The following is a 25194-nucleotide window of genomic DNA, read 5'->3' as shown; positions in this document are numbered from 1 at the left end:
TGTCCAGAAATAAGACAAAACATCGTCACTAATTTCCGACAGACTTGGAGAGAGTTTTGTATGTCCTTAAAACTCTCAGAGGCATTTTTCTGCATGCCTGGCTGATGCGTAAAAGTTCCAGGCTTTCTCAGCTTGGCCTTATGTTTGCCTGCCTTGGATTGTGACAGATATAGCAATGAGACATTCAGCTGTTCAAACCTGACTCTCCTTCCATCCAGCATATTCTTTTGATATCCTTATTGAGCTTGAGTGTTTGAGGCACTGTGCCTTGGGGTGGATCTGAAGATGCAAATATGGCCCAACTGCCTGCCTGACCTTCTCAGCCAATACGGGTCCTTAGAAGATTAAGTATCAGTATAACACAGGGTCAAATAAGCAAAGACGTGTGCAGAACTTTACAGCCAGACTCCTAGACACTCTCCACCTTGTTGCTGCTCCGAGGTAAGGTTTTAAGAGGTTGAGGGGAACTGAAAGTCTCTGTTTAGTTTAGGTAGAAATAAATGGGAACTCCATGAGTATGTGAAGGGAGTAAATGGTTTCTATTAAAGATTTATGAGGAAAATATTTTGAGTTGTTGAGTTTAATAAAGATAAATAAGATGTATTAATTATATTTTTAAAATTACATCCTCATCTTAGTGATTTTACTTGAGCATTCCTATAAAATATCCATATGCGTTCAACTAGGGAATTAAGGATCATTAGTATTGTAACCATTAACAGACAAAGCAGATGGTAATAAGAGCTAGCAGGAAAGCAATAGGGTTTAGATTTCTTGTGATCTAGTATATAAGTAATAAATTAGAGGATCACTTTATTGTTAACAGACTCTAAGTCCCTTGTGGCCAGTGCAGATTCACTGTGGGATTACAAGCCAATCACTATGGCTTTGCACTCTATTGTCTTGGTGGTGACAGTATTTACTTAGCGAAGTCTAGATGTCAAGATTATGGAAATAATGGTAATAGTACATTACACAATCACCAAAAGAATACTTGTCAACTAGTTAGTTCTATAAAGAACACTGGAAGAATCTATAATTGAGGAATTTGAAAACCCTACCTTAATCAGCTTGCCTTTATTAGTTACATGCAAACCATTCAAGCCATTGTGCTAATTTCAGAAGTTCAGTAATATGGCCATGAATAACATCTGTTATTTAATTTGATAAATGTTTGTTGAAGACTTTGCCCTCATATGTCCACAGAGGGGATCATGGAGGGGTTGTTCCAGGATACATGATCTTCTGATAATCCCCCCAAATTTCTGCAGCTGTGCTAGGGCTGTATATGACAGAACACATCTAAGGAGGGCACTAAAGCCCTCATGTGCCAAAATGCTCTTCATGATCACTTGATCTCCATTAGAGATCAGTGTTAAGAACTGTAACCCTTAAAAATGACCAGATAACTGCCAATATGACACTTCCAAAACTGCATAAAGCATTACAAATGGGAACAACAATATTCATCAATGGATAGCTGACCAGATTAATTGGTGATTCAGATATGCCATCTCATCAAGGTGTTAGTCACTATACATATCGTATAAGAACTGCTTCTCTGTGACAAGAGCACAATCATGAAGTAAATACTAATCTCATAGTTTATTCTATACTTGCTGAGGAAGTATGCCTCTTCTGTTTTAGGTGTGAAGTCTGTGAACATTATGTCTGACACAGAGGATATGTGAGTATTTTTTACTTTTTTGTTCACATTGCATTATTCAGTTGAAAACATGATGATGTGTTTATTTGTTTGTTTACTTTTTTCAGTGAGGTTGAGGGTGAGTTGAATTTCTTCTTCTTCTCCTTCAAAGTAATAAGTTATATCATTAGCTTTCCAGTTGTGATTTAAAATGTAGGCACATTAATAGTACCCACAATATTGGGTTACTACTGCTCATGTTGGAAAATCAGAGATATCACATAAAAGGAACCTGCATACCAATCATTTTATAAATTTATTTATTAGAAATATTGTGTTGAGATAATGCTCACTATTGTTTTTGAAATAAAATTTAAAACTGGTATGTTGTCCTCTGCTCCTGAATCTGAGAAACCTATTTATCAACATCTATTGTATAGGAAAATTCAGGTCACCTTTTGGTGCGGTGTGGTTCTTTTGCTCTAAAGGTCACACATTAATGAAGTCCTCTGGGCTGTTTATGCTTTAGTTAATAATAAAATAACCAGTCACTGAGTGAATTGTGCTCTTTGAAAAAACACTACACTCACAGCAGACTGCTGAGTAGATGATTGGTATGTGTGCATGAATTCTATTATAACTATTATTATTAATATATCATTCTATTATATATTATTAGAAGTAATATCAAATATAATGTTAATTTTGTGTGTCCATTGCTTTCTTTTCTGGCAAATCAAGAGGTTGAAGAGGAAGGTAACAGAAAAACTAAAAATATTATATATTTTTACACAATACTGATCTATCCACATTTCCACGCTAATATTTTCAAGATGCCTGATTCTTAAGCTTTCTCCAAATTGCACTATGTTTCTCAATTGTGTGATATTCACCCTGAGATAATCAAATAACAATGGTTAAAGCCCACCATCCCACAAATAGTGCGTAGACTAATGTATTAAACTAAACTAAACTTTCTTTGGTTGTATGTGACTATAAAAAGGAAAACTGAATTTAAAACTGAACTTATTTGAGCTGAACTAGTGACTCTGTGGCCCCCATACAGACTCTAAAAAGTAACTAAATTTAGCAGATTAATCTAGCCTCAATGGAAGCTCCCATATGTAAAACATTCAACTGGCTGTTAACCTGATCTAAAATTAGAGCATTTTATCTTCAGTTGCTAAACAAGCAAAATACAATTATTCGACAATGAAGGACACAACTAATGCTTGTGTCAGACTTGAGGGTGCTTGTGTTAACTGTTGTGCTTGTACTTTTTAATCAAATGTTCACATGAATCGGTATGAAAGGAGAATTCCAAAAACTGTCAAGACAATCTACAACATTATATTTAGATGAATTACTTTTTAAAACTCAGCTGAATATAAAATATAACCTAATGGTAGGACTTATTAGATTTTGATCTTATTCGATCAAACCAGCTTTACAGAAAAATAAAGATTTTAAACCTATAAATTAAGAAATGTAAATAATAATTTCTTCTTATTATTATAATGGGGCAAGCATGATGGTGTAGTGGTTAGCACTGTCGCCTCACAGCAAGAAGGTCCTGGGTTTGAACCCAGTGACCGATGAGGGCCTTTCTGTGTAGAGTTTGCATGTTCTCCCCGTGTCTGTGTGGGTTTCCTCCGGGTGGTCCGGTTTCCCCACAGTCCAAAGACATGCAGGTTAGGCTAATTGGTGGCTCTAAATTGACTGTAGGTGTGAGTGTGAGTGTGAATGGTTGTTTGTCTGTAAGTATCAGCCCTGTGATGATCTGGCGACTTGTCCAGGGTGTACCCCGCCTCTTGCCCATAGTCAGCTGGGATAGGCTCCAGCTTGCCTGCGACAGCATAAGTAGTTATGGATAATGGATGGATGGATGGATAATAATAATAATAATTTATACATTTAAAATGTTTATTTATTTAGCGAGAATTGATCTTTTTGTCAGATGATTTTTACCAAAGCCATTTAAAAGACAAGACAAAGACAAAATTGATAGATAGATAGATAGATAGATAGATAGATAGATAGATAGATAGATAGATAGATAGATAGATAGATAATTCCAGCAATAAAGCTGAGCGTTTTAGAATTAAGGACTGACTGAACAGTCTCTATGGCCCCTATTTGAACTCAGTTACAAAGTACTGATATACAGTGGTGCTTGAAAGTTTGTAAACCCTTTAGAATTTTCTATATTTCTGTATAAATATGACCTAAAACATCATCAGATTTTCACACAAGTCCTAAAAGTAAAGAGAAACCAGTTAAACAAATGAGACAAAAATATTATACTTTGTCATTTATTTATTGAAGAAAATCCAATATTACATATCTGTGAGTGGCAAACGTATGTGAACCTCTAGGATTAGCAGTTAATTTGAAGGTGGAATTAGAATCAGGTGTTTTCAATCAGTGGGATGACAATCAGGTGTGAGTGGGCACCCTGTTTTATTTAAAGAACTGGGATCTATCAAAGTCTGATCTTCACAACACATGTTTGTGGAAGTGTGTCATGGCATGAACAAATGAGATTTCTGAGGACTTCAGAAAAAGTGTTGTTGATGCTCATCAGGCTGTAAAAGGTTACAAAACCATCTTTAAAGAGTTTGGACTCAACCAATCCACAGTCAGACAGATTGTGTACAAATGGAGGAAATTCAAGACCATTGTTACTCTCCCCAGGAGTGGTCAACCAACAAAGATCACTCCAAGAGCAAGGCGTGTAATAGTCAGCGAGGTCACAAAGGACCCCAGGGTAACTTCTAAGCAACTGAAGGCCTCTCTCACATTGGCAAATGTTAAAGTTCATGAGTTAACCATCAGCAGAACACTGAACAACAATGGTGTGCATGGCAGGGTTGCAAGGAGAAAGCCACTGCTCTCCAAAAAGAACATTGCTGCTTGTCTGCAGTTTGCTAAAGATCACGTGGACAAGCCAGAAGGCTATTGGAAAAATGTTTTGTGGATGGATGAGACCAAAATAGAACTTTTTAGTTTAAATGAGAAGCATTATATTTGGAGAAAGGACAACATTGCATTCCAGCATAAGAACCTTATCCCATCTGTGAAATATGTTGGTGGAAGTATCATGGTTTGGGCCTGTTTTACTGCATCTGAGCCAGGACGGCTTGTCATCACCTGATGGAACAATGAATTCTGAATTATACCAGTGAATTCTAAAGGAAAATGTCAGTACATCTGTCCTTGAACTGAATCTCAAGAGAAGGTGGGTCATGCACCAAGACAATGACCCTAAGCACACAAGTCACTCTACCAAAGAATGGTTAAAGAAAAATAAAGTTAATGTTTTGGAATGGCCAAGTCAAAGTCGTGATGTTAATCCAATCGAAATGTTGTGGAAGGACCTGAAGCAAACAGTTCATGTGAGGAAACCCACCAATATCCCAGAGTTGAAGCTGTTCTGTATGGAGAAATGGGCTGAAATTCCTCCAAGCCGGTGTGCAGGACTGATCAACAGTTACCGGAAACATTTAGTTGCAGTTATTGCTGCACAAGGGGGTCACACCAGATATTGGAAGCAAAGGTTCACATACTTTTGCCACTCACAGAAATGTAATATTGGATCATTTGCCTCAATAAATAAATGGCCAAGTATAGTATTTTTGTCTCATTTGTTTAACTGGGTTCTCTTTATCTACTTTTAGTACTTGTGTGAAAATCTGATGTTGTTTTAGTTCATATTTATGCAGAAATATAGAAAATTCTAAAGGGTTCACAAAATTCAAGCACCACTGTACCCCCACCCTACTTCTGCTGTATTACATCTTTTATGTTAAGAAGTGGTTGTCTGTGTCTATGTGTCAGCCCTGTGATGACCTGGTGACTTGTCCAGGGTGTATCCCGCCTTTCGCCCATAGTCAGCTGGGATAGGCTCCAGCTTGCCTGCGACCCTGTAGAACAGGATAAAGCGGCTAGAGATAATGAGATGAGATGTTAAGAAGTGTTTATTCTAGCATTGAATATGGCATCTTGTGGACAAAAGGATCTCATGATTGTCAGTTCTCCCATCATCCTTGTGTGCTCAAACTTACTCATCTTGCTTTTTCTCCTTCTTTCTCTGACTCTGCTTCATCTTTCATCACTAACTGTGCTGTCTGTTTATTTTTCAATCTGATAAATGTCATCATTCCTTTCTTCTGATTGCTTTGCTGCATGTGGCATTAGAAGAGGTATTAGATGTAGAGGTAGCCCCAGAGGCTGAGCCTGAGGAAGAACCTGAGGCAGAACCAGAGGTGCATGAGGAAGGTATGTGGCATGGATATTCATTCATCCTTCCTTACCTATTCTCACCTGAAATCAGAACTACAGTTTTCTTATAGTGCAGGTCAACCTACTCCTCAAATCAAGTTATAAAAATAACTAGCTAATTTAGCTACCAAGCCAAGCCAAATATCACCTCTTCATAAGTATTCATTCACAGCAAAATTCTCCTTTTGATAAAGAAGAATGGCTGATGAAGATGAGGGTCTTTCCTAAACCTATTAATGTATTTATGTAATATTTATTATAATTCAGATGATTACTTGTGATTTTATGGACATTGACAAGGATGGGTTTTTATAACTGATGCTGCATGTTGCTAAAAGTTATCATCTAACCCAATCCTAGCATGGGCGATTGCTCTAAGACAATGAGGGAGGCTCAGCCTCCTCTAAAAATGACGAACATCGTGTAGGATGAATTGCGCTAGGCTTATGTTATAGCCGACCTTATAACATTGCTATTTCAGATCCAGAATCATAGAAATATATGTGCTCAACCCAACTACAGTGCGAAATCATTCCGTTATAACTTTCCCCAGTTCGCCTAATGCGTGCGTGAGTTTTTCCCCCCTCGTGACAACGCGATGCAGCCCAGCCTCAGTGGACCTCAATGGCATTTGGGAGCTATGCGCTTTCAATCTCAAAATGCAAGATGGTTATTGGACAAATACTGCGAAAATGCCCACCCACGGACTCCAAGCCTCACAGTGGGAGGGACATGGTAGTTTCCGCGAGGAGACTGGTGATTGGTGAAAGTGGCCGGATATTTTCTTTGATTGACAGCTTGTTTCAAATATAGACAGGCAGCGGTGAATTTCAGTTCAGTCCCATGCAGATTTGCAAGTGCTGTGGTGTATTGTAAGAGATCGGCTTACATTTCGATTTCATTCATTACATACGGTTTCTACCAGCTTTTTTAGTTTGTATATATTTTCATTGTAAATAAAGTGTAAATATAGTGTTGTCAAGTTTGCTATCTTAGTTCCAGAAATTTCGTTTATTTGAGTGACTGAACTTGAACTTGAGGGGGCTAGTCAGCTAGCAAGAAAGCTGCGCACGGATGCTAAGCATTGCTGATTTAATTTTGGCGAAGCCATTTGCCAGTCTTCCTTTCGAGGAAAAAATTAAAATTAAAGAGCAGGGTAGACCAACGCCTCAAATTGACTTGGTGAAAAAGGTAGGGAATAATACTCGTTCCTTTCAGCTCTCCTGGTATGAGAAAGTGAATTGGCTAACAGCAAGTGACCCACATCAACAACAGTAAATAGGCTACTTTAGTAATATGTCATGGATGGACCAAAAATATAGAATCTATTTAAAATGTTTATGCTGAGTATATTATATTGGAATATATATTTCTCTGGATATGAATTAAACACAGCTACAATTTGGAAAACATTTTTAAACAAAAACACAGCCGAGAACATTTCACACTACAGACCTGGATTAAAAGTGAAGGGTTATCAAAATTGTCAATAAAACATTTCTCAGTCAAAATAAGTAAAATATAGGGAAAGTGTCATTGAATGAAATGTGTGGCACCCAGCTCTATGTTTGGCTCCCCAAGGTCAGTGCTTGTGTCTATTCCAGAACACTCTGCTGTTACTGCTGAGGTTCCTGACAAAGAGCTGCTTTCAATAATGATCAATTTTTAAACAACATGCCACAATTTTAAAATATAAAATGTTAAAATATACCCCCCCCCCAACACCACCATCATGTATATTGGACAGTAGGCTAATGGGCCAAAAGAACCTGTTATTTTACAGTTTGTGACCCTGCCAACAATCAGCCAGATCAGAGGCAAAAGTATGGGCAAAATTGATGTGTTTTTTCTTTTTTCTTTTAAAATCTGGAAATATCGTAACTGACCAGCCTCCCCTGTTTGAAAGACTACCAGCCACCACTGAATCCTAGGTATGGGACTGTGCTGTGCACTGTGGGCTTGTGAAGTTTATTTACACCAATTTTGCAAAAAGTATTGATGTAAAGTATTAAAAAATGTTTTGTAATGTGTATCAGTGGGGCTAATAGGTACTACATTAAATATACAAAAATGTATTCATTTATTATTTAACTTTGATTAAATATGAACTGATTAGGCAGCATGGTGGTGTAGTGGTTAGCGCTGTCGCCTCACAGCAAGAAGGTCTGGATTCGAGCCCTGTGGCCGGCGAGGGCCTTTCTGTGCGGAGTTTGCATGTTCTCCCTGTGTCTGCGTGTGTTTCCTCTGGGTGCTCCGGTTTCCCCCACAGTCCAAAGACATGCAGGTTAGGTTAACTGGTGACTCTAAAGTGACCATAGGTGTGAATGTGAGTGTGAATGGTTGTCTGTGTCTATGTGTCAGCCCTGTGATGACCTGGCGACTTGTCCAGGGTGTACCCCGCCTTTCGCCTGTAGTCAGCTGGGATAGGCTCCAGCTTGCCTGCAACCCTGTAGAACAGGATAAAGCAGCTAGAGATAATGAGATGAGATGAGATGTCTGTATTAGATAGTGTCCCTGTACAATCACTGTGGAGAAAAACAAAAACAAAATAAAGCAATCAATCAAACAAACTCCAGCCCACAAGGCATGGCTCTAAACTACATCTAACATGCTTCTATTAAGCATTAAATCAATAAGATAACAGTCATATACACATTCTGTTTCTGCCACATTAGCACTGCTTCCACTTGCATAAAGCAAAGAACTGACTTAATAGAAAACTGATTACTGCTCCTTCTCCTGATGCTGTTAGCATAAAGCTTCTATTAACAGACACACATTTGGATCAAGAAAATCAATTCATATTTCAAAATTTAATTGATCAGAATTTGGTATGATGTCACCATACTAAAAACTGTTGTGGTCTTATTTTTTTATCAGTTTCATAATATGTATAATATTGTATGTCATTGTAACATCTCATTCATTATCTCATTATCTCTAGCCGCTTTATCCTTCTACAGGGTCGCAGGCAAGCTGGAGCCTATCCCAGCTGACTACGGGTGAAAGGCGGGGTACACCCTGGACAAGTCGCCAGATCATCACAGGGCTGACACATAGACACAGACAACCATTCACACTCACATTCACACCTACGGTCAATTTAGAGTCACCAGTTAACCTAACCTGCATGTCTTTGGACTGTGGGGGAAACCGGAGCACCCGGAGGAAACCCACGCGGACACGGGGAGAACATGCAAACTCCGCACAGAAAGGCCCTTGCCAGCCACGGGGCTCGAACCCGGACCTTCTTGCTGTGAGGCGACAGCGCTAACCACTACACCACCGTGCTGCCGTCATTGTAACATATGTAACATTTAAAATCATCAACATTCTTTTGGCAGAGTTATGACTCTAATTGTACACAAATATCAGGCAAATCTAACCCACATTTTCAACCAGTGTTTCCAAGAAATTTCAGCAATAATAATAATAAGAAGGGGAAAAATAAGTAGTCGTCCATTTGGGGATACTGTTTGTGGTGTTCTAATATATGTTTTCTTTGTGACCTCTTTTCTATCTCAACACAGCAGTTTGTGTTTATTTTGCATCTAAAAGTACAGATTTGCTCTGGGTCAAAAAAGGCACCATGTCTTGCTAATATTATTTGTTCTGCTTTTGATTTCATTTTCAATGCTTGCATGCAGAGGCCTATGAAGAGGAAGGTATGTTGGTAATTTTCCTACAATACATTTGTAATTCTGTTTGCTGGTGAGGCACAGGGGAAAGGTCACCCATGAATGGAGGCCATACAAAGACATGAGAAGTGCAGATATATTTCTACACTTACCTCTTAAAGACACTCAATAGCTCTGTAACTTTACAGGTAACACAGCCTGTAGTTTGGCAAATGTTCAAGGAAGGTGTTAAAAGGGTGAAGGAATATGCAGTGCTCACATTTACATTAACTGTTCAGCAAATCCATTGCTTATATCAGCCTTGCTTTCTTTTTGCATGAAATATACCACAGTATTGGAAGACATGTTTGTATTCTCTGCTTGAAACATTGATCATTTAAGAGCTTTTGTTTTAGGTTTGATGGCTATTTAACAACTCCCAAATTAGTCAGTAACTCCAAATATTCTTGACAGTATGTTAGTCCCAGCAAGTCATAGACACATGTTTAATGATATTTAATGTTAACACTCACCTGAATGGTGAATAAATGAATTGCTAGACTGGAGGAAATGGTGATCTTGAAATTTGTACACTCACATTTATGAATGTTATATTTTTATTGTTAAATATAGTTTTTATATTGGTATAATTGACTGTGTTCACTTGATTATAAAGTTGTTCTAAAATCTACAATACAACATGGGTGCAAGTTTTCCGGCATGTGCTGGAAGCTCCATTTTTTTTCGGTTCTGAAAAAGTCATTTTTCCAAATCATGTGGTGAGATTTTTTTTTTTGGGGGGGGGGGGGGGGGGGGTATAGGAGTGGCCCTCTCACTGTCTCACTCTCAGTGTATTACTGGGTTACCGCGACACAGTCTCTGCACGAGACAAATCTTTTTATCTCATCTTCGCCACAAACCTCATTCAATTTATACGCCGCTCACCGATGAGCAGTCCTGACTAGCCTGTTGTTTCACGGTGTTATACATGTGTGATATCATGTTTCACATGTATCTGCTTTTATAAAACATTTTTTTTTTTTTTACATTTGATTATCTTTCAGTTATTAACTTAAAGGTAGGTCTTGGAATAAGTTTGTTAGCTTTTTATCATCTTTTCTAATGTGGTTGTTAGGTTGAAAACTCATTTGTAGTCAGTAATGGATTATAAAATATAGATATCTTTGTATATGGAAAAAGCTGAATCTTGTTATTTGCTAAAATCCAGGAGTTTCTGAGGACATCAAGACATGTGGCCCCTTATTTTAACTCAAGCTGTGTATATATTGTAAAAAAGGTATCACAGCAAAAGCATATTAAAAATAGTTGTTTCAACATTTAAATTAGTAGTTGCTAGATGTTTTGAGATATCAAGCCTTGTACTTGAAATATTGTTATTTCAGATGAATTGATGAAATGTATTAAACATTTGATGTGAATATGCAAATCATATAACTATTAGTATTATAAATGTTTGCATGAGAGACAACCATTTAAACTTGTAATTAAATTTTTTTTTCAAGCCCTAAGAGGGGCTCACCCCCCTTTGTAACCCCCTCTGCATGGCTGCACCATGCACTTTGTCAGACTTTTCAGGTTTCTGAAAATTTTATACTTGCACCCATGATACAATGAGGAGTGCATCTGATCACATTTGCTAGTGAAATTTTAACTGTTTTTTTTAATTTATGATTTTTGTTAAAAAGCAATAATATAAAAACATGAAAATATGAATGTTAGGCCCATTTTGTGTATGTCAGTGCATATATGTAGTGGGTGGCTGTAAAAATCGGTGTCAATGTGGGACTTACAGTGGCAAATTTTAATTAGTTGCTTAATATTTACAGCAGATTTGAGTACTCTTAATGAAATATGAAAGAGAGAGTGGTATTAAGAGGCGATAAAAGGTAGTAACCTTTTATCGCCTCTTATTACCGCTCTCTGTTTGCTAAAATTGTGTTTTTGGTATATTTAATATTTCAGCATATTCCAACATTGATATTGTGATTTAAAATAAGATGTTTTTCTATCTTCTATCTTTTGATAATTATTGTTTTATAATTTTACAGAGTTCTGAGCAGTTGAGAAAGATTCAGTGAAATAATGACTTGCATTGTTACAGCTCATTGGATAATTTTTAAGCAAATTTCCCTAATAATGTAATGTGAACCTCTTCCTGTTTTTATCTTCATATATATAGAGGAAAAGCCAAAATTCAGGTAAGTAAATGTACCAATAAATGCTCACTAAACGTTACACTTTAAAGTGCAGTAATTTATATTGCTTTCTTCTGAAAAATGAATGCAGTATGTTGCAGTATACCATAATACAGTGATATGCTGAAAAAAAAAATTGTGTACATGTGTACACAAACAAAAACGAATATTCGTGGACTGAAATAGCGTGTTTGTTTTAAACATAGTTGAAGCATCCAAAACTTCAGGCAGTCACTCTTAGCCATTCTCGTGTGTGTGTGTGTGTGTGACTTATCTCTGTCTGTTCAGACCCAGTGCACCAAAAATCCCAGAGGGAGAGAAAGTAGACTTTGATGTAAGCCAATATCATTGCATTTAATGCTGTCTGGAGTTCACCTGTAAACATAATATTTCCCCCTCTTCATACAATGTCTTGTTCCTTATGACTTACAGCAGATTTGAAACAATTTCATAGATAAGAGATAGTTGGCACTCAGAAGTTACACTGTTTGTTTGGTGCTTGTCTATACAACAATCCATGATGTAAGACAAATTGTTAACTTGTATGTGGATATGAATGTGTGTAACAGGACATCCAGAAAAAGCGTCAGAATAAGGATCTCATTGAGCTGCAGGCGCTCATTGATGCCCACTTTGAATGCAGGAAAAGGGAGGAGGAGGAACTTATTGCCCTGAAGGACAGAATTGTAAGTATCTTTATTTCCCATTGAGCTTCAATAACCTCCTTATCCTTGCTCAGGATCAGGTGCATCCTACTGCTAAAACACATTAGAATGGACACTAGTTCATTGCAGGGCACAATGCATACACATTCACACCTAGAGGCGATTAAGGAGACATGGGCAAAACACAGAAAACTGCAAGGACAGTAACCCAAGCTCACAACTAAACTGGATACCCTTTAGCAGTATGCCACCCTCTCTAGTTACCAGCCCAAAACAAAAATGCTGCCAAAATATCATAAGTAAGTGTAAGTGATTTAAACATGTTGATATTTTCTGTCTAGCTAAAGCTAGTTTCAAGGTCATATACATACATTTTAATATTGTACAACTATTTCTGTGTGTGCGTTTGTGTGTAGGAGAAACGTAGGGCTGAGAGAGCAGAGCAGCAGAGGATCCGTGCTGAAAAGGACAAAGAACGGCAAGCAAGACGTGAGGTGTGTTACACTAGTGTGTAGTATCGTAGATTCCTACATATTATAAAAAATATGGAGATGTTAAAAATGTCATAATCCCTGAAGGATAAAGACAAATTAACAAAAATACTAATAAATAAAAGGAATATTTTTGGTTAAATGTTAATATTTGCTATTACTTTATCTATTAAATTATAGACTTTTTATTGGATGAATAACATTGGCGGGGCGGCACGGTGGTGTAGTGGTTAGCGCTGTCGCCTCACAGCAAGAAGGTCCTGGGTTCGAGCCCCGGGGCCGGCGAGGGCCTTTCTGTGTGGAGTTTGCATGTTCTCCCCGTGTCCGCGTGGGTTTCCTCCGGGTGCTCCGGTTTCCCCCACAGTCCAAAGACATGCAGGTTAGGTTAACTGGTGATTCTAAATTGACCGTAGGTGTGAATGTGAGTGTGAATGGTTGTCTGTGTCTATGTGTCAGCCCTGTGATGACCTGGCGACTTGTCCAGGGTGTACCCCGCCTTTCGCCCGTAGTCAGCTGGGATAGGCTCCAGCTTGCCTGCGACCCTGTAGAAGGATAAAGCGGCTAGAGATAATGAGATGAGATGAGATGAGATGAGAATAACATTGGCCATGTGCATCTGCATGTGCAATATGTTTATATGTGATGCACATAATATATACCGTATGTACTGTGTTTCTACAACCCCAATTCCAAAACCATTGAGATGCTATATACAATGTAAATAAAAACAGAATGCAATGATTTGCAAATCCTTTCAACCTATATTCAGTTGAATGCAATACAAAGACAAGATACTTAATGTTCAAACTGAAACTTTATTGGGTGTGTGGTGTTTTTCTTTTCTTTTTTGTAAATGTACACTCACTCTGCTAGCAACACATTACAAAAAAAGTTTGGGACAGGTTAAAAAATAAAGACTGGAAAAGTTGTGGAATGCTCAAAAATCTGTTTGGAACATTCTACAGGTAAACAGGTTAATTGGTAATTAGAAAGGTTTAGTCGTTCACAAGCAAGGATGGAGTGAAGTTCACCACTTTGTGAAAAGCTGCGTGGGCAAATAGCCCAATAGTTTAAGAACAATGTTACTCAACATATAATTGAATGGAATTTAGGAATTTCACCATTGACAATCCATAATATCATCAAAATATTCAGAGAATCCAGGGAAATTTGTGCATGTAATGGACAAGGTTGAAACCCAGCACCTAATGCCTATGACCTTTGATCCCTCAGACAGCACTGCATTAAAAACCCATACGATTGTATAAAGGACATTACTACATGGACTTGGGAACACTTCGGAAAACCGTTGTTGATAAACACAGTTCATTGCTGCATCTACCATGCAAAGTGAAAGCCATATATCAATAACATCCAGAAACAGTGTCAACTCTGGGCCTGAGCTCATCTGAGATGGATTGGAACAATATGGAAGCTACAATATGCTATATGAACAATATGCTGTGGTCTGACAGGTCCACATTTCAAATAGTTTTTGGAAATCATGGATGTTGTATCCTCTGGTCCATCCAGATAAGCCAGCCAGCCAGTTCAAGAGCCAGCATCTGTGATGTTATGGAGTGTGTTAGGATGTACTCACACTAGGAACAATTGTCTTGTACTGCTCTCTATAGTGATTGTCTCCCCTCCACACTTCCTCACTAGCCTGTGCTGACATGGCACTTTATGTTCCAGTCCCAACTGCACTTATGTCATCATGATGCAGTTTTATTTGCTACTACAATTTGCATTCATCAATAAGGTAAGAACCAGACCTGTTATTAACCCAAATATTCTCCAATGAATTGAAAAGTGGATGCTAGTGTTCAAGTTCCGTGTTTTTCACAATCACACTGTGCAGGAGTACAACTGAACCAAGCTAGAGCACACCTCTTCCAAGGGGTCCAATGAACTGCACCCAAGCGTGGTACGCAGTGATCACACTAGTCGAACGTGACATTACGGATCGCACAGTGTCAGTACACCCTTACTGCCCATGGCATGAGTAACTTGCATGTCTGTGAAGGTGCCATTAATGTTGAAAGGTACATACAGGTTTTGGAGCAACATATGCTGCAATCCAAATGATGTCTTTTTCAGGGATGTCCCTACTTATTCCAGCAAGACAATACCAAGCTAATGTTACAACAGAGTAGCTTCATTGTAAAAGGCTGCAGGTGCTAAATTGACCTGTCTGCCTCCCATTGAAAATGTGTGGTGCATTATGAAGTGCAAAATGTGACAGTGGAGACCCCAGACTATTGAGCAAATGACTTCCATTCCCAAATGCTTACTGAGTGTTGTTTAAAGAAAAGAGGACATAACACGGTGGTAAACACGCCCCTGTTTTTTGGAAAACTTTTTTGGAACATATCACAGGTATGAAATTCATAATGAGTGTATATTTACAAAAAATCCACCCCCCCCCAAAAAAAAACAATAAAGCAAATCAGTTTGAACATGAAATATAGCATGACATATATTGTCTTTGTATTTTATGATGAGCGGTGCCTTTTTTTTTAACTTCGACTCAATCCAGCTAAAGAGCAACCCGAGTAAGTGTAAACATTTCTTCTATTTATTATGAGCAGATCCATTGATATGCATGCGCTGTTGTGCATACACAAGAAAAATGACTGAGGAATTTTTCTAGAGTTAAAAGTATTTTCCTCAAAAATAGTTAATTTTGCTCTATTTTGAGTTTAGAGAGTAAAATTTGGATTGAAGTGGGAGCAAAATTACAGAGTAATTGTGTAACAGAGTAACAGAGTAGGTTGTGGCTCTGAACTGAGTAAAATAGTACAAGAGTTCATTTCAAGACACACATTCAGTGTGTCAAATACCAAAATAAAGTCAAACACCAGATAAAATATAGCCACTAGTGGTGATAAAGGGCCCTCACACTTGAGGTCAAGCATTTTTCCCTGAGTAGCAGTGGCCAGGAATGATGTGTGTACCAAATTTCATGAGTCAGCATTTTTCAGCAGTGGAATAATTACTATTGAGGTTCAAATGGTGGCACTATATGAGAGGCTCACTTTGGGCATAGGGATATCATCAGAACCCTGATGTCCTATAACTTGTGAAGTATTAGCTACATCAGGCAATGCATGGTGAATTTATGACACACTTCCTTTTTACATGGTGAAACATACAAATTTATCGGTTTGCCTTTTCAACATCATGCAAGATATCACAAATCCTGTCACAAGTCAATTGGCTAAAACAATGTGCGTTTCAGTTTTGTTCATCTTGGGGCACTCCACACACCTACCAATTTTGACACAGATAGATGAAACTGTGTACCAGGCAGAAGTCTCAATGACATGTGGGGGTGCTATGGAGTCCCCTGGACACACCTGGGGTCAAGCCTCTATCCCTGAGTAGCGGTGTCCAGGACTGATGTGAGTACCAAATTTCATGAGTCAAATTTTTTTTAGGCAATGGAATCATTACTGTCCAGATCCAAATGGTGGCGCTATACCAGAAGGCCAAATTGGGCATGTGGGGATCTTCAGTACCATGACATCCTCTACCCTGTGATTTTTTTTTTTTTTAGCCATATCAGGCACAGTGAATTTATGACATGCTTCCTGTTTGTGTGGTGTAACATAAATTTATTGGTTTGGCATTTCAACATCTTGCAAGATATCACGAATCCCTTTGCAATTTAAAACCTGCAACATCTTGACATGACATATACCAAATATGGCATGAATCCAAAAAAAATCTAGGAAGAGTATATTAAAACGTGGTTTGACAATACAGTCAATATTGCCCATGTATAAATGGTGGTGCTATACCAGAGCATTTCTTTGGGCATGTGGATAAAACATATGTGCAAAATTTCATGACTTTTTATCCACTGTAAGCCCCTCAAAACAGCGCAGGAAAATTTAAAAATCCCACATTCTGTCCAGCATGGCTGACTTCCTGTTGGGCAGAGTCAAATACAATGAAGTGAAATTTGTCCTGTATCACAAGAGTATCGTTCACACCAAATCTCGTGCTGATCTGAGCAACTTCATCTCAACCATACCTTGTTCTTGTCCATGTCCAAATGGTGACGCTATAGCAGAGGGTGATTTTGGGCATGTGGATATCTTGAGAACCATAATATCCTATAACCTGTGAAGTTTGATCCATATCAGGCAATGCATGCTGAATTTATGATTGACTTCCTGTTTGCATGGCGTAACGTATAAATGTATTGGTTCGCCAATTCAACATCTTGCGCCATATCACAAATCCCTTCACAATTTAAGATCAGCAACATCTTGACATGACTTAGACCAAATATGGCATGAATCCAACAAACAGCCTAGAAGGAGTTCCTTAAAACGTAACACATTTCAAAACACACAAAACCAAAAATATCTCACTTCCTGTTGAGTATGGCTGATGCAATGTATAGGGACTTTTGTTCAATGATTGGCACTCCACACACCTCCCAAAGTTGACATGGATAGGTGAAACTATACACCAGGCAGGAGTCTCCTGGACACACCTGGGGTCAAGCCCTTATGGCTGAGTAGTGGTAGGCATGACTGACGTGTCTACCAAACTTCATGAGTTTTCAAATATGTACAGGATGTCAAATCTGTATTTTTGAACTAGGCAGTGCTATGGAGTAAATGAAGCCCACATCAACGAATTTACCATAGCTCCTGAAATTGTATGATAGCACAAGTGTATTTGCAAAATTCCATGAGTTTTTAGCCATCATAAGCCCCTCAAAACAGCATGGGAATATTTCAAAATCCCACATTCCATCCAACATGTCTGACTTCGTGTTGGGCAGAGTCAAATACAACTAAGTGAACTTTGTCCTGTATCACAAGTGTATCAATCACACCAAATTTCATGCCGATCCAAGCAACTTCATCTCAACCATAGCTTGTTCTCGGGGGTGCTATAGAGGACCACGCCCAGTCACTTGCTCAGTGTAAATTTGTGATTTTTATGCACATTTGATCAGTGTGCCAAAATTCATGAGTTTTCGAGCATCGCAAGTGCCTCAAAAATGAGTTTTTCCACAGAGAATTTTTAAAAAATAATAATGATAATAAACATGCCGAAAACAATAGGGCTTTGCACTGCACCTCAGTGCTTGGGCCCTAATAACTAATAATAATAATAATAATAAATATAGCTGCTAACGGCGATAAAGGGCCCTCGCACACGAGAACATTCCAAAAACAATAGGGCATTGCACCCGGGGCTAAGCCTCCATCCCTGAATAGCAGTGGCCATGACTGATGTGTGTACCAAATTTCATGAGTCAGAGTTTATCAGCAATGGAATCATTACTGTCCAGGTCCAAATGGTGGTGCTACACAAGCTTTGTGCATGGGGATATCATCAGAACTCTGATGTCTTATAACCTGTGAGGTTTTAGCTCTATCAGGCAATGCATGGTGAATTTATGACACACTTCCTGTTTGCATGGTGAAACATACTAATTTATTGGGTCGACATTTCAACATCATGCAAGATAACAGAAATCCTGTCACAAGGCAATTGACTAAAACAGTGTGCATTTCAGTTTTGTTCATCTTGGGGCACCCCACACACCTACCAATTTTGACACTGATAGGTGAAACTACATACTGAGCAGAAGTCTCAATGACATGTGGGGGTGCTATGGAGTGCAATGGACACAACAGGGTCAAGCCTCTATCCCCGAGTAGCAGTGGCCAGGACTGATGTGAGTACCGAATTTCATGAGTCAAAGTTTTTATGCAATGGAATCATTTCTGTCCAGGTCCAAATGGTGGCCCTGTACCAGAGGGTCAAATCGGGCATGTACATATCATCAGAACCATCATATCCTATAATCTGTGAATTTTTAGCCATATCAGGCAATCCATGGTGAATTTATGACATGCTTCCCGTTCAGGTGGCATAACATAAATTTATCGGTTCGCCATTTCAACATCTTCCAAGGTATCGCAAATCCCTTCATAACTTAAAATCAGCAACATCTTGACATGACGTATACCATATGGCATGAATCCAACAAACCCCCTCAGAAGAGTATGTAAAAATGTAACACGTGTTTTGACAATGGAGTCATTACTGTCCATGTTCAAATGGTGGCGCTATACCATAGTGTGTCTTTGGGCATATGGATATCTTCAGAACCATGATATACTATAACCTGTGAAGTTTGAACCGTATCAGGCAATGCATGGTGAACTTATGACTCACTTCCTGTTTGCGTGGCGTAACATATAAATTTATTGGTTCGCCATTTCACTATCTTGCAACATATTGTAAATCCCTTCACATTTTAATATCAGCAACATCTTAACATTAGGTAGCTATACCAAATATGGCACGGATCCACTAAACCGCCTAGGAGGAGTTCGTTAAAATGTAACGCGTATCAAAAAGCACAAAACCAAAAATAAACGTCTCTACAGAAAGTGTCTCTACAGAAACGCTGTCTAGTGTGCATGCTCTCTACAGAAACGCTGTCTAGTGTGTATACTCTACAACCCCGATTCCAAAAAAGTTGGGACAAAGTCTCATCTCATCTCATTATCTCTACCCGCTTTATCCTTCTACAGGGTCGCAGGCAAGCTGGAGCCTATCCCAGCTGACTACGGGCGAAAGGCAGGGTACACCCTGGACAAATCACCAGGTCATCACAAGGCTGACACATAGACACAGACAACCATTCACATTCACACCTACGGTCAATTTAGAGTCACCAATTAACCTAACCTGCATGTCTTGGGACTGTGGGGGAAACCGGAGCACCCGGAGGAAACCCACATGGACATGGGGAGAACATGCAAACTCCACACAGAAAGGCCCTCGCCGGCCACGGGGCTCGAACCCGGACCTTCTTGCTGTGAGGCGACAGCGCTAACCACTACACCACCGTGCCGCCTTGGGACAAAGTACAAATTGTAAATAAAAACGGAATGCAATAATTTACAAATCTCAAAAACTGATACTGTATTCACAATAGAACATAGACAACATATCAAATGTCAAAAGTGAGACATTTTGAAATTTCATGCCAAATATTGGCTCATTTGAAATTTCATGACAGCAATACATCTCAAAAAAGTTGGGACAGGGGCAATAAGAGGCTGGAAAAGTTAAAGGTACAAAAAAGGAACAGCTGGAGGACCAAATTGCAACTCATTAGGTCAATTGGCAATAGGTCATTAATATGACTGGGTATAAAAAGAGCATCTTGGAGTGGCAGCGGCTCTCAGAAGTAAAGATGGGAAGAGGATCACCAATCACCCTAATTCTGTACCGACAAACATTGGAGCAATATCAGAAAGAAGTTCGACAGTGTAAAATTGCAAAGAGTTTAATTATCATCATCTACAGTGCATGATAATCAAAAGATTCAGAGAATCTGGAAGAATCTCTGTGCGTAAGGGTCAAGGCCGGAAAACCATACTGGGTGCCTGTGATCTTCGGGCCCTTAGACGGCACTGTATCACATACAGGCATGCTTCTGTACTGGAAATCACAAAATGGGCTCAGGAATATTTCCAGAGAACATTATCTGTGAACACAATTCACCGTGCCACCCGCTGTTGCCAGCTAAAACTCTATAGTTCAAAGAAGAAGCCATATCTAAACATGATCCAGAAGCGCAGACGTCTTCTCTGGGCCAAGGCTCATTTAAAATGGACTGTGGCAAAGTGGAAAACTGTTCTGTGGTCAGACAAATCAAAATTTGAAGTTCTTTATGGAAATCAGGGACGCCGTGTTATTTGGACTAAAGAGGAGAAGGACGACCCAAGTTGTTATCAGCACTCAGTTCAGAAGCCTGCATCTCTGATGGTATGGGGTTGCATGTGGCATGGGCAGCTTACACATCTGGAAAGACACCATCAATGCTGAAAGGTATATCCAGGTTCTAGAGCAACATATGCTCCCATCCAGATGACGTCTCTTTCAGGGAAGACCTTGCATTTTCCAACATGACAATGTCAAACCACATACTGCATCAATTAGAGCATCATGGCTGCGTAGAAGAAGGGTCCAGGTACTGAACTGGCCAGCCTGCAGTCCAGATCTTTCACCCATAGAAAACATTTGCTGCATCATAAAATGGAAGATATGACAAAAAAGACCTAAGACAGTTGAGCAACTAGAATCCTACATTAGACAAGAATGGGTTAATGTTCCTATCCCTAAACTTGAGCAACTTGCCTCCTCAGTCCCCAGACGTTTACAGACTGTTGTAAAGAGAAAAGGGGATGTCTCACAGTGGTAAACATGGCCTTGTCCCAACTTTTTTGAGATGTGTTGTTGTCATGAAATTTAAAATCACCTAATTTTTCTCTTTAAATGATACATTTTCTCAGTTTAAATATTTGATATGTCATCTATGTTCTATTCTGAATAAAATATGTAATTTCGAAACTTCCACATCATTGCATTCTGTTTTTATTTACAATTTGTACTTTGTCCCAACTTTTTTGGAATCGGGGTTGTACGTAAACGCTGTCTAGTGCGCATGCTCTCTACAGAAACGCTGTCTAGTGCGCATGCTCTCTACAGAAACGCTGTCTATTGCGCATGCTCTCTACAGAAACGCTGTCTAGTGCGCATGCTCTCTACAGAAACGCTGTCTAGTGCGCATGCTCTCTACAGAAACGCTGTCTAGTGCGCATGCTCTCTACAGAAACGCTGTCTAGTGCGCATGCTCTCTACAGAAATGCTGTCTAGTGCGCATGCTCTCTACAGAAACTCTGTCTAGTGCGCATGCTCTCTACAGAAACTCTGTCTAGTGCACATGCTCTCTACAGAAACTCTGTCTAGTGCGCATGCTCTCTACAGAAACTCTGTCTAGTGCGCATGCTCTCTACAGAAACTCTGTCTAGTGCGCATGCTCTCTACAGAAACTCTGTCTAGTGCGCATGCTCTCTACAGAAACTCTGTCTAGTGCGCATGCTCTCTACAGAAACGCTGTCTAGTATTGCCGCTTTTCCACTACAAACGCGGCTGAGTCGGGCTGAGCCGTGCCGTGCTGAGTCGGGCTGAGCGGGGCTGTTGGAGTTGCATTTCGACTACAACCGCGCTGAACTGTGCTGGCTGGAAGTGGGTGGACACATTGGGTGGAGTTAGCGAAAGTGGGTGGACGTCAGGTGATGTCGTTAAGCAGTGCAAACAGTGACATCAGTGATCTTTTAAGCGGTAGTCTCACGACCCGGATAGTAAACAATAAACATGGAGTCGTTAGTGTTGCTGGTCTTGGTGCTGTGGCTTGTTGTCACCGACAACGCGGACAGATACTGGCAAGAGCATATAGATGAGGCGAGGCGCATAAGGCTTCAGAAATTCTCGTAATTCGTAATTCTTCTCCTTCCGGGTTTACGGTGTTTACAGATCCCAGCGCACTCGCGGGGCGTGTGTGGGCATGTGAGGACACTCCTCCTCACCAATCAGTGCACAGAGGAGTGTCTGCTCACGCCCCCAGCCTCACTCGGCTCGGTTTGGCTCGCTTCAGCCCTACTCCAAGATGGTGCGAGTTTTAGGGGCTAAGCAGGGCTGAAGCGAGCTGAGTCGTGCTGGTTTTTGGTAGTCGAAATGCGAGCCGTGTCGGGCTGAAGTGAGCTGAAGCGAGCTGAAGTGAGCTGAAAAAGGGTAGTGGAAAAGGGCCACTAGTATGCTCTCAGAGAGCATACATACTAGACAGCGTTTCTGTAGAGAGCATGCACTCTAGACAGCGTTTCTGTAGAGAGCAGCTCTCTACAGAAACGCTGTCTAGAGTGCATGCTCTCTACAGAAACGCTGTCTAGTGTGTAGAGGTCGACCGATATGGGTTTTTCTAAAGCCGATGCCGATACCGATATTTAGAGGTCAGAGTCAGCCGATGGCCAATATGAGCTGCCGATTGTTTTGGGCCGATTTTTAGGGCCGATATGCTATCGTGTTGTCCTTAATTGGCATGCTAAAATATCATACTAGTAAGAGGACACACAACACTTATAAACTTAACACGATTTATTGAAAATTGAACACTGAAAAAATCAACATATGAAATAAATATAAAATAAATAAATACCAGTTAAGTCAAAGGCTACTAATGAAATACTACTGAACTCTGAGTCTGAAATATTCAATATATAATCAACATAAAAATAAATATGAAATAAAAATATATTAGTGCTGCAAACACACTAGTAACACAGGACGTACTAGCAACATAAAAAAAATAGTTAAACTTGAAGCACACTGTAATGTTTACATTATTTCACAGTTTGGCATGTTTTACTCTTCTCAATACTGCCAGTTCAAGAAATTGTCATGCAGGAAACACAACTGTTCGGCATGTTCGCCTTTGAGGCTGCTCCTCTTGTCGTCATAAATGTTCCCAATTTCTCTAAACACCCTCTCGCTGGGAACTGAGGAAGGGGGTGGACAAAGGAATTTTCTTGCTAGTGGTGCAAGAAGGTGTAGACGGGATGCATTTTGCTTCCACCATTCTAGCGGTTTACCAGTCTGCCTATTTATCAATGGCTCCCGGAGGTACTGCTGCAGCTGGTCAGATAGAAGGTGGTCTTCATCACTCTCCTGAGTAGGAGTTCCATGAGGTCCCAAGATGTTGGCATACATTTGGTCAAGGACACTGGAGGGACCAGGTACTTCCTCAACTTCCACCTTTTTCTGTTTCGAGTGTGGTCCTTCTTCTGCACTCATGGCCATCTTCAGCTGTTCAGACACAACAACATGCTCCTCCTTTATCCACCTTTTCGCTTTGTCAAGTGTGTCCTCTGAAAAGACATGGCCCTTATAGCGAGGGTCCAGGAGTGTTGTGAGCACTAAACATTGTGTGTCCTCCATCTTTTGGAATTTTCTCTGTAAGCTTTGCAGCATTGACTCCCGCAGAGTTTTGATCCCAATTGTGTTTGGCCCCTCTGTCTGAAGAATCATCTTCAGCACAGCAATGCTCGGAATTACACAGGAGATGGAAGCCTCCGACTTGCTCACCTCAAGTGTGACTTCCTCTATAGGCTCCAATGTATCAATTAAATTGGAAACTATGTCCCATTGATCAGAGGATAGAGTGGCAATTTTCCCATACTCTCCAGCGTAGATGTTCAGAGCTCTTTTCTGCTCCACCATTCTCTGCATCATGTGAAGCGTGGAGTTCCAGCGAGTGGGTTCAGACTGGAGGATGCTGTGCTCAGGGAGGCCAAGTTCTTGTTGAATTTTTTTAAGCTTCTGCTTTGCAAGAACAGAGTGGTTGAAATGTTTGGCAATGTTCTTTAATTTGGCATTAATGTCCAGCACTACTCGCTGACTGTTGATGCCATCATTCACCACAAGCTGTATGGTGTGTGCACTGCAGCTGAGATCAGGTATTTCCGCCAGTCTGAGACCTTTAACCATGTTTGCCCCACTGTCACGGAGCACAAGTACAACCCTGTCATGGCTGATGTCCCAGTACTTCAGCAGGCTGATGAACATGTCGCCTATGTACTCCCCTGTGTGGGAGCCTGACATGGTCTTTGCATTTAGGAGAACTTGTTTCCTTTCCCAGTTGTCATCAATGAAATGGCACGTTAGACTCATCAGTGCCTCAGTGTCCCCAGACCAACAGTCTGTTGTGAAAGACAAAAAAGGGCCAGCATCCTCTGAAATCAGTGCTTTAATTTTTCTCTCAACTTTTGCAACTATGCCCTCCAGCATGTCTGTGCGGTAGTGCTTCTCAGTTTTTAGGTTGTATCTGGGCTCCATTGCAGCCACCAGCCTCTGAAAACCAACACTTGAGACAAATGTGAATGGCAGACTGTCTGTGGCAATCATTTCTGTTACTAAAGTGTCAAGTTTTTTTGATCTGGGATCTGAATTCTGCCATTTCTGATGGGCATCAAACATTTCTGCTATGGTTGGCTGCTGAGGTAGGGAAGTGGATGTAGACGCAGCTGCTGCAGCTTTTTGTTGCTGGGCATCACTGTATGCCTGGAGATGATGCACTCTCAGGTGATTCCAGAGGTTTGTAGTGTTTTTGTGTTTGCCCTTTCCAGATCCCAAGCTCACAAGTCCCTTACAGAGGTTGCAGATCACCTTACTTGTAGCTGGCTCTGTGTCAGTAAAATGCTGCCATACTGGGTTTGTTTTCTTTTCAGCCATACTGGGTTTGTTTTCCTTCAGCCATCAGACAGCAATTCCTAAACAGAACAAACATTCAAGGTTAGCATTTAATAGTGCCTTCAATGTTACTATGTTACTATATGTTAATGAAAGAAATTATTAATTTCATTTAGATTTTATTATTCATAACATATTTATTTT

General features: G+C 39.9%; 1 protein-coding gene across 1 annotated transcript in view; it reads left to right on the top strand.

Moving 5' to 3' along the window:
* The first annotated feature begins 2252 nt into the window (after positions 1 to 2252).
* The window catches only part of tnnt3b (troponin T type 3b (skeletal, fast)), a 69881-nt gene continuing 46939 nt past the window's right edge, over positions 2253 to 25194 (top strand). Inside the window, exons 1-8 of the mRNA XM_060911544.1 lie at positions 2253 to 2259; positions 2387 to 2401; positions 5843 to 5923; positions 9574 to 9591; positions 11744 to 11762; positions 12048 to 12093; positions 12329 to 12445; positions 12841 to 12918. Coding sequence (XP_060767527.1) covers positions 2253 to 2259; positions 2387 to 2401; positions 5843 to 5923; positions 9574 to 9591; positions 11744 to 11762; positions 12048 to 12093; positions 12329 to 12445; positions 12841 to 12918 — 381 coding nt within the window. The remainder of the gene's footprint in view (positions 2260 to 2386; positions 2402 to 5842; positions 5924 to 9573; positions 9592 to 11743; positions 11763 to 12047; positions 12094 to 12328; positions 12446 to 12840; positions 12919 to 25194) is intronic.

This window comes from Neoarius graeffei, chromosome 27 (genome assembly GCF_027579695.1).
Source record: "Neoarius graeffei isolate fNeoGra1 chromosome 27, fNeoGra1.pri, whole genome shotgun sequence".
NCBI classification, from domain to species: Eukaryota; Metazoa; Chordata; class Actinopteri; order Siluriformes; family Ariidae; genus Neoarius; species Neoarius graeffei.
This window is presented reverse-complemented; position numbering and strand designations above follow the sequence as displayed.